Source organism: Cynocephalus volans, chromosome 3, assembly GCF_027409185.1.
Source record: "Cynocephalus volans isolate mCynVol1 chromosome 3, mCynVol1.pri, whole genome shotgun sequence".
NCBI classification, from domain to species: Eukaryota; Metazoa; Chordata; class Mammalia; order Dermoptera; family Cynocephalidae; genus Cynocephalus; species Cynocephalus volans.
In genome coordinates this window covers 62,778,727-62,789,446 of record NC_084462.1, presented here as the reverse complement: position 1 = coordinate 62,789,446, position 10,720 = coordinate 62,778,727, and the positions used below count along the sequence as shown (strand labels likewise).

General features: G+C 43.5%; 1 protein-coding gene across 3 annotated transcripts in view; it reads left to right on the top strand.

Annotated features, from left to right (window-relative positions):
• Positions 1–5,119: 5,119 nt before the first annotated feature.
• SKIC8 (SKI8 subunit of superkiller complex) overlaps positions 5,120–10,720 on the top strand; it is a 22,462-nt gene continuing 16,861 nt past the window's right edge. For 2 of the 3 annotated variants that reach the window (XM_063091029.1, XM_063091027.1), the window contains exons 1-4: positions 5,187–5,273; positions 7,429–7,479; positions 8,193–8,220; positions 10,436–10,541. In XM_063091029.1, the coding sequence (XP_062947099.1) occupies positions 7,468–7,479; positions 8,193–8,220; positions 10,436–10,541 (146 nt within the window). In that variant the 5' untranslated portion in view covers positions 5,187–5,273; positions 7,429–7,467. The other variant, XM_063091028.1, reaches the window with a different exon arrangement.

Genomic DNA, 10,720 nt, shown 5'->3' with positions numbered 1-10,720 from the left:
GCTTTGTGGGAACCATTGCACCATCCTGGAACTTGGCAACAATCCCTGGTAGTACCCAGCTTTCCTCCTTCTTCTCATTTGGTGGAGAGCAATGGTTCTCATACATTAGCCTGAATCATAATCACATTGGAGGGCTTGTTAAAATGTTTCTTGTTTAGTAGGTCTAGGACAGAGCCTGAGAATTTTGCATTTTGAACAAGTTTCCAGGTTATGCTGATGCTCCTGGTCTGGGAACCATACTTTGAAAACCACTAAGGGTTAAGGCTGTGGTATTGTGACCTTCATTTTCAAGGTGAGGAAACTGAGGCTCAAGAGGCTCTTACTTGGGTCCCACAATGACTCAGCAGCAGGTACTCACTGTCTTCAGAGCGTGGGGGAGCCAGGGAGGGCAGGTACCTGCCAAGCGGCCATGCACAGGTGGAGACTGCCACCCTCTGGCCAGTGGTGGTAAAGCCCTTGGCTGGTGGCTCCCCTGCTGTGGCCTGGGACTCCAGTTGCAGGGTAGGAAGCCACTTTCAAGAGGTTCCCTGGCTCAGTCTCCCTGAACCAGCTGGAGAAGGGAGCGATGCATCCCTGTGGGTTTGGATTTGAGCCCAGACTCCCACCTCTGCCTCCATAACAATCCTCACCCTCTCAGCCTCCCCTTTGCTTCCTGTGACCTCCTGTTCCCCACATTTCCCTCCCCTAATACGATGGAATTAGAAATGAAAAAAGAAATAGCCATCTACCAATTCTGGGTGGGTTTCCACACTTCTCTGTCTTGCTGGCCAAGTGATCTTGGAAAAGTCACTTTGCCTCCCTTAGGGTCAGTTTCCTTTTCTGTGTAAAGTAGGGTTAATCCCTACTCTGCAGCATTGGCACCAGGATTCTGTGAAATTGTGTTCCTCGGTGCTTTGCTCAGTCCATACATTCACCTTTGCAGCTTTCTGACTGTTTAAAATCAAAACAAAAATTTGGAGACATTAGGGTCTCCAAAGTGGGATTTGTATACTACAAATGGTAAGCAAGACCATCCTCTGGGGTATGAGGAGAAAATATTAGACTTTCCAATTATTTATTTTTATCTCACTTTTTAATTCTACTTTTGTATTTGTTTTATAATATACATAAATGTATTAGTAGAGTAGTACATATACATGACTTATAAATAATGTACACACATGAGAATGCATGGAAAAAAATTTAATGGTAGGCATGTGGAGTTACTGCGTTTGGGAGGGGGACATAACTTTCTAGGATTTTCCTTGTGAGGAAATGCCCAGAATGGATCATTGCTGGGTGAAGTCTGGAAGTTACCTTGGCTATAAGCTTTAGAGATTCAAATACCCTTAGCTGTCCAGCAAGCTAGTGAAGGAGAGAGACCTTGGGGTTTTCAGGGCCTTCTCTAAAGGAGAACTGGGTGTTTGTGGCTTCCAGGATAAGAACTGTTAAGAGTAATAATATCTGACATTTATTGAGTGTTTTCTTTGTGACAGGCACTGCTCTAAGCATTTTTTATACGTTAACTCTTTTAATCCTCCAATTAGGCCTAAAAGGAAAATTCTATTATTATTCTCATTTTAGAGATGTCCCAGTGAGGTTACATAATTCACCTACAGCAGGTAAGTGGGGGGGGGATGGAGAAGAGAACGAGGTACTACTTGATCAAGAACGGGAGAGACTTGGGGGGCAGAGTAAGGGGTGGCATCCGCAGAAGGAGATGGGCACCATGTGAGACACTGCAGCCTGCAGAAAGGGAGCAAGGAGGGAGGGAGGACAGGAAGAAGGAGAGTTGGGGTGTCAGCTGGGAGGGTAGGGAGGGTGCCTTGGATGAACATCAGAAAGGTGGGGTGAGTGGGGTCCCCGATATCAAGCTTTGCCAGATGAGACTCTGAGGAAGATCACAAAGAGTCCATGTTGAGAGCCCCACACAGGAAGGTGTGGCCCATGGAGTACCCTTTCCCTCTGCCTGTGCTCAGCAGAAAGCAGGACCTTTGCCTGTGTCCCACTCAACACCTGCCGACTCTGCCTTTTCTAAGAAGTTAACTAAGGCTTCCTAGAACTGGAGCAGAGGCAGCCCTTCTTCCCCAGGAGATGGTGAGCTCTCTGTCCCTGAAAGTATGCAAGCAGAGGCTGGATTACCCCACGGTGGGGTTGTATAGAGGGAAATAGATGTGGGATATATGTGAAGCTTCTTCCCCTTCTGAAATGCTTGGACCTGAGACTCTGAGTGAACAGAAGAAGTCTAGTGTTAAGTACCAGGATGCTGTGGCTTTGTATCACTCTGCTTGTTTCAGCCTCTTTCTGGGTCTGTCTATACAGGACCGGTTGGAAAGACAGTGAGCCGCTCTTTGGGAACAACTATATCCCCGTGGGGCTGCAGCCTTGTAGGTGGGTCTCCCAACCTTGGCCTCCGTATGATTTGTAGATCTCTTCAGGGCAGGCCATACACCTGCATTACATTACCATCAGCTTGGGTTTTCACTTGCTTTTACTCTAAATCTTTTCATTCTTTCCTGACCTGCAACATCACAACTCTATTATTATAGACATTTAAATGGCATGCAGTTACATTGGCAAGTCTCTCCAGATTTGCTCTACAACAGGCAGGGGATCTATGAGCTTTCACAGGAAAATAATTGTATCTTCATTTTTCTTAACCTCCAACTGGAATTTAATATTTTCTTTAATTACAAATGTATGCAATAAACCCAGAAGTATTAGAAGTACCTGTGATTTTGTCACCAACACAAATTACAGATATTTTCCTATCACATTACATCAAAATCAAAATATTGTTTATGCTCACCACTACTTTGAAATTACAGAAGATATAAGACCTTCTGAATTAATAAAGAACATATATTACTATTTCCCAAATATTTTGATAACTATTTTGATATAATTGATTTCTTTGTAATCCTGTGTGTTTTGTTTCTATGCATTTAGAAACATTAATCTGAGACAGAATTCATAGGCTTCATCAGATACCAAATATGTCCACAGCACAAAAAAGGGCAATTATCCCTATTTCGTAATCCCAATGCTAAGGCCATGACAATGACCCCATGTGTCTGGTGCTTGGGTACACAGGGGTGAAAGCAGGTGCTTAATACACCCTTTTGAACAAATGATTTGGAGTTCTTGTCGTAGTTATAGAACTGTAGACCTGGAAAGTCTTTAGAAGATCTTATAGCAATTATTTTAAACTTTTTGGCCATGACTCACATCAAGAAATAGATTTTCCTTTGTACTGTACCCCAGTACCTGCATAGGTGAAACATGGTTTTTACAAAACATGACATAACTTTGCTAAGCACGATGCACTCTTACATCTTCCATTCCATTTTTTAAATCTATCCTATTTCTTTACCTTTTTTGGGTAGATGAGTAATTAAATTTTTATCCAAAAAAACCTCGTTTCAATTGGAAAGTAACAGTAGCAGATTTGGAAGCAAGTAGACAGGAGTGGGACAGCCTTAGTATTCAGACAACGGATAAAATTAAAAGGCATAAAAGTGATTAGTATTCTTTTTGAATAATCTGATTATAGAACATTTACCGTTAATGTGCAGAAAAAAACACCATAAACCCAAATTACACATATTAAAATTCACTTAATCATATAGTTGTGAGCCATTTTCATGGCCAAAACTCCTCCATTCTTAAAGTGAAAGTCTTTCAAAAATACTTTAAATTCAAAAGCTAAAAGTTAAAGTAAAGATGGCCCAATTTATCTTGGTTTGGGGGAGATCACATAATAATCAATCGATTTTCCCGAACCCAGAGAAACCCACAAACTTCACCAACAAAAACAAAGGGGCAGATTGGCCAAAACCAAGACAACTGGTTGTTGGGAAGGCGGCAGAGCACTCATCATTTCGCTGGAAAACACCATTGCTATGGGGACTGGTGTTAAGTCCTTTCTGCACTTCGGGAACCCGGAGCCCACCCATTGCAGGGTTAGTTTCTGTGAATTTAGCACTGTGGAAGGTGCCTGCAGAAACACTTAGGTCAATGTAAGGGGAATTGCCTTCAGTTTGAAGATGAGCTCTCTGGCCTCATGATATAATTTATACATTTTTCCTTAGCTTCAAGGGCAAGTCCCCTCTGGTCAGAAATATCCAGAATGGTTACAAGGATATCTTGATTTTTAGGAGGCGCCACATGAGAATTTTGGCAATACAGTCCTGAACTTTGCTCACTTTGACCCAAACTTTCTAAGCCAGTGACATGCAGGGGATCCACGAGGGCCAGATGAAGTTTCCATAGACAGAGGTGTCACTGAGAGACTTAACTGAGGACCAGAGAACGGGCCCTGGGAGATCTGTGAGTGTATTCAGCTAATTTCTGGACCACACAGCCTCCTCAGAAAGCTCCCGAAGACAAACTTTACCTAGTTGTAAGTGGCCTAACAGTCTTCTGAAATATCACAGACATCGAGATGGTCCTAATAAACTGGATCCTGTGAAGCATTAACTACCAGAAAAAGGGAGAAACAGAGAGAGAGGACATGAATACTGTAGGGATTTGCATTCACCCACACTATACTTTACTACCATCACCTTCTACTATAATCTTTTCGAACTTCTAAAACAGTTTTAATCAGGAGAGACTATTCTCTCCCATGATTACCTCAAACAGGGTTTAACCCTTCAGGGACAGCCCCCAGGCATTCCGCTCCGCAAAACATCTCTAACGTCCTGCCCAGAGAGAGAGATCTGGACAGTGACCAGCAAGCGAGAGCGGCCAGGCAACCAGCCAAGGACGGAGCGCGGGCTTCCTCCCTTCCATCTCATTGTTTAAAAATGCTGGTCACGACCTACTACATTGATATCTGTCACACTAATGGGTCGTGACTTGCAGTTTGAAAAACAAAGCTCGATTTCACTGAATTTTGTTTTAGCAACAGAACCGTAGGAAGTCAGCAGGTTTAGTACACTCTAACAGTTCAGATGGAGGAAATGGAACCCCTATCCCCCAACCTGCTGTTGCCGGAAGCTGAAACTTTGCGCTTCCGGGAGCAGGTTCCCGGCGGCCACGCCTCTGAGGGAACGAGCAGGGCGTGGCTTCTCCCCTCCTCTCCCTGCCCACCCTCCTTCGCGTCTTCCCCGCCCCTTCGTCAGCTCATCTCGGCGCGACGCAGTCTCGCTGAGCTGGGCGTCAGGCGTGCACTGGCGGTGTCCGGGTGAGTTGGTCCGGACGGCGGTTAGGGATGGCTGTTGTTGCGACCGCTGACGACCCGGGCCGGAGGGCGGGTGAATGAGGGTGGGCCCAGGGCTGCCTCTAAGCAGGTTTGTTCAGGGGTGCTCCAGGCTTCCGTGACTCAGTTTCCCCTTGGCTGCCCCTGGGTGTACGGGGCCTGAGGGGAGGGGGAAGGCTTGTAGGTGGCCTCCTTTTGCATCCTGAGAATGTTCTGTGCGGCCCCGAAATTAGGGCTGGTTTCTCTGCGAGGGAGGTAATTTTTACGTAGATGGAAGGACTCTCTTAACCGAAGTTTTCCAGTAGTGGGCCACGCTGTCTTCCTAGGTAGCGAGCTCCCCATCATTGGACAGGTACAAGCAGAGGCTGGGTTTGCTTTAATACAAGTACCATTTAGTGTTAGTTATTGATTCGCCTGAGTAATAGAGGCCTGTGTAGTGTTCTTTGGAAACACCTAGGAGTGAACAATGCATTCTGCCTGGGAAAATTATGGAGAAGCTTCCTAAAGAAAGAAGGTGGCAAAAGAGGGTTCTGGAGTCTCTCGGCTCTTGAAATTACCTGTCATGCATGAGATAAGAGATTGGAGTAAGAGGTAATGTTTCTTAGTAGCCTATACTATCCAACTCGTATCAGACTAATCTTGGGGAAGCTTCCTTAACCTAAGACTCAATTTTCTTATCAGGAAAGTGGAGCTGTTAATAAGAATACCTGCTAAGTGGGATTAAGAGGATTTAGTGAGCTAATCTGTGTGTAGTACTTAAAGCAAGACCTGATTCATAGTACATCCTCAAATGTGCACTCATTGGTAAAATAGGGGAGACTGGCATTTTGGAAGTTGGCTTCCTGCAAGTCTTCCTACTTTTTTTTGTTTCTTTCTTTTGCTGAATGTGAGGCCCAGATTGGCAGGGAAGAGGACAAGCAGAGAGGGCTGGTGCTCAAGCAGATCTGGTTTGAGCTGCTTCTTGTCTTTCCAACCCTGGGCGGGACCCTGTTCTTGGGTCACAAATGAATAAAACACTGCCAACCTAATTGAGATCTTCATAGGCAAAGATTAGAAATTATTTGTTTGTTTGAGTTTCTGTTATTCCTGGAAAACCTTTGGTAGACTTTTTGGGTTTGCAAATTTAAAGCAAGTAACCTGAATCTGGATGCCTTAGCTTTATGATCTTTCAAACTGCCCGTGGGTAGAATTGAGAGGACCATGATCTTGGCTAAGAAGAAAAATTGCATCCTATGGTCCCTTCTCTCAACAAATTTAGCATTTTCTTCTATTGTAAATGCAGGCAACAAACCACAGTATTAGCAATGTGACTTGGTTATGAATAGAAATTATAGATATTTTCATATCTCAGAATATTGTTTCAAGTTCAGCACAAGTTTGACATTATGGTAGTTATTAGACTTTAAACAGAAACACAAATAAATCCTGGTTATGTATTGATTGGTTGACAACAATGTGCCCCAAGGCTTTCAGAATGTAACCCTGTGTTTTCCTGAGGACTATTTGCTAATTTAGTGTTTGTGGCCACTTTATGGAACATAACTGCTGTGAATAATGAGAATCCACTGTACTTGGTTTCCTTTCTAATCCTATGTATTATGTATGTTTAAAAACATCCTGAGAAGGGGTTTATAGTCTTTACAAGGCTGCTAGAGGGGTCTGTGGTACACAAGAAATATTAAGAACCCAAATGTAGCATGAGAAATTAAATCTATTCTTAAAGTAAGTCTATGTGTAGCTGAACTGAGTCCTTCAAGACTTGATGCCTTTTGGAAGACAATATTTCTCCCTCTAGCCCCCACCCTTATTTACGTGCCTATTGACTTTTAAAGGAATTTTTGGTTGAGACCTCTGCATGGACTGTAAGAACTTTGCTATCTTTGGACTCCCCCATCTTTGCTTGTTGCGTTTTGAATAAATAATATTTAAAATTAAAGGACCTGTAGTTTTGTCTCTCTAAAGAGTAGCAAGGGGACAGAGACTAGTCACTCTCTGTAGTCAGGCTTGGGGAGAAGAAACTGTGGGATAGGGTAGGTGTTAAAGTCCCTGGGTTCAGAGGGAGAAAGAAGACCACACCACTTGGTAGGGCTTATGAAAGAGGACCCAGGGACTGATCTGTAGAAAGGTGTCAGAACAACTCCATAACAAAGGGTTTCCTTGTTTCCTTGGTCAAGGAGAACCTCTGCTAGTAGCCCCCTTGGTCCTGTTGATACCCTCATAATGAAATCCTGGTGTTGTTTCCACAGAGCTGTCTGGCCTTCTGCCCTTCATCCTTGGTTAAGGAAATGACCAACCAGGTAAGGCCTGTCAAGGAGAAGAACATCAGTTGGTCTCTTTGGCAAGTCTGAGCCCTGTAGGTTGTCTGGGTGTGTAATCAAGAAACTAGCATCTGATTCTGGCCCTGCTCCTAAAGAGCTGGGTGACCATGGGACCCTAGTCACTGCAGGGTTAGATGGCACTAATAAAATGTACAGCGCTAAGAGTGGGATTAGTTTATCTAAGTCTGTACCATAGTTCAGAAAAGGATTGAGGAAGCTTGGAAAAATGTGTACACAAAAACAAACAAAAAAACTCCAAAGATCAGAACAGGAGATAGAACAGGAGAAACATATCTTTATAAGATTAGGAATAGAGTTAACAAGTTATTAATGCAGGCTGTGTGGTCTTATACAACTGCAAAAATTAAGCTGCAAACTGGACTCTGAACTTTCTGGTGATCAGAGCAGAAAAAGAAAACATAATTTATTAGTCTCCTGTTGGGTGAGGGAGGTGTTAGGTAGTAGGAGAGGGAAGAGTATCAGTGTCTGTAAGAATTAATTTTTTTCTGGTATGACTTTATAGATCTTTCATGAGCAGGAGTCAAGGAGCTTGCAGGATGGTCAGGGCAACAGCAGAGGAAGTAGCTAACACTATAGTGACTATATCTGCTTGCAGGGGAGTGCTTTAGGGAGGGGATGCGGGGTATCTGAAATCTGCCCATTGGTTTAATGTGGCTTCTGTTCTTTTTTAGTACAGTATTCTCTTCAAACAAGAGCAAGGTAAGTAGTCTCTCTGTTCCTGCAAATTCATCTGTGAAGAACTGTGTTGTCCCAGGTTTCCTTAAAATTTTTATCATGCTGACCAGACATGCAGTTCCTAAGTATACTCACTTTGCAGAAGAATTGGCAGAGGCAGCTGAAAACAAATACACTTAGAAACAAACAACAACAACAACAGAACTGAACAACTAACTAAAAAGAAAAAGCAGGAGTCAAATGATAGAATGGAGAACTCCAGGCTTAAGGAAAGCTTTCCCACCTGAGGAAGACGTAACTCTGAGCTTTTCAGCTGCAAGGGTGGTAGAAGGAAGAGCTTTGAGTCTCAGAACTCTGTTGATGCCAGTTCATCTGGGGAGGTGAACTTGAGCCTGGCCCTGAACTCAGAACCTGCCTTGGAGTCTTTACACAGGATCCTCCACTTACAGTAAGCTCAGGGACTCCCACAGAGGACCATTGACCCTTAATGAAAATGGAGGATATAACAATGAGATGAATTTCTGTCAAGGCCAGTGAGTGCGTGGGGATTATGGGGGGCTGTGCAGCAGTGGCAGTGGTGGGAATGGGAGTAGGAGGCAGGTCAGAGACAGTGTAGGAATATAGCTCACCAGTGATACTGAGCTTCACACCTGAAAAGGAACAGCATTGTTCATGGACTGCTCACGTGTTTCATTTCATCAGCACACCCTAGGTGAGTTAGGGAAGGCCCGAGGAACTTGTGGAATGCTCTTCCATTCTAAGTGGGTGACATTTAGGTATTCTAAAGTTTAAGCCAAAAGCATTCTTCCAAGTTAGCTAGTATAGGTAAGTAGTAGGCTCTTTGGGCATGCCAGTCAACTGTCTTGTGTGTGGCTAATGCTACCCAGGTTGGCAAGTTAGCAGGTTTGGGTCAGGTGGGGATTGTAATTGAAACCAGGATGCTGTTTAAGTTTAATGCCCTTTTATGTTTATATTTTGGAAAGGTGGTCCTGGAGAATTGCTGCCAGGCATGGATAAAGCCTCCATGTGCACTTGTCACATTTATGTACCCACACCAGGTCTTCAGGCCCAACAGTATGGCTCACTCAGTGTGCAGCTTGCAGACTTAGATTTGAAGTGGACTTTAGTTAATAGAGAGATTGGATTTGAATCCTAGCTCTGCCCCTTCTTAGCTCTGTGACTTTGGGTGAGCTAGTAGGCTTCTCTAAGCCTCTGATTCCTTGTCTATAAAATGAGGGTATTAATAGTATCTACTTCATAAGGTTGTTGTGATAAATTGAGATAACACTTATAAAAGGATTAATGTAATAACTGGCCCATTAAGCATAATAAAGACACTTGTGGTAAAAGCCAACTCATGTGTGGAGACTATTTAGGTATTTATTTTTAGGCCTTGAACTGCCCACTTGTTCTCAAAGATCTCTAAGATGTATCTCTTATCAAGTTCAGGTCTTTTTGTGGGGAAGGGGGTGTTCTCTGCTAGTTTTACTTGTTTTAGCCAAGTGATAGCTATTCCAGACTGCTGTATACTGTACAGCAAGTGTATTAGTCAGTTTTTGTGTTGCTGTAACAAAATATGTGAAACTGGGTAATTTATAAAGAACAGAGGTTTATTTGGCTTACAGTTCTGGGACAGCTGCATCTGGCTCAGGCCTCAGGCTGCTTCTACCTGTGGCAGAAAATGGTAGGCAGCCAGCCGGTGCAAGATCACATGCAAGAGGAAGCAAGAGAGAGAGAGAGGGGAGGTGCCAGCCTCCTTTAAACAACCAGCTCTTGTAGGAACTAATAGAGCAAGAACTTACTACTCCCCCCTCAGGCAGGGCATTAATCTGTTCATGAGAGATCTCCCCCCCATGACCTAAACAGCTCCCAGTACTGCCACATTTGTGATCAGATTTTGGGGGGACAACATATCCAAACTTTGTCAGCATGCTAAAGGAAAGGACGTTGGATTTGGAGTCTGAAGACCTGGCTTATTCTGGTACTGCCTTCCTACCTGGTAAATATGTGATTTATGGCAAGTGGCTTCTTCAGAACCTCCAGTTTTTGTATTTGCCCCCACAATTCCAATAGAAGCTGTATGGGAAAGTGCTGTGTAAAACAGTAAAGCAGATACAAGTGGATGTTTCAGAATTGTTCAGAAATGTTCAGAATTGTTGAACAGTATTTCAGCTTTATTACATTAAATGTAGAAGATGCATGCATGAAGACTTTATAAATAAAGCACTTTTCATTCTAGCCCATGACGATGCCATTTGGTCAGTTGCCTGGGGGTCAAACAAGAAAGAAAACTCTGAGACGGTGGTCACAGGATCCCTGGATGACCTGGTGAAGGTCTGGAAATGGTGAGCGTCTCTCTCCTATTGTCAGCCTTGGACATTTGGGGCCTAGGGTTTTGCTTCTGGGCTCTCAAGTTGCAGTCAAGTAAGTATTATTTCTGGGCAAGAAAGCAATAGCAATATGATGGTATAAAAACAGCAGCTTATTTTTTCCTCACTTGTTATTCAGTATTAAAGCCCTATAG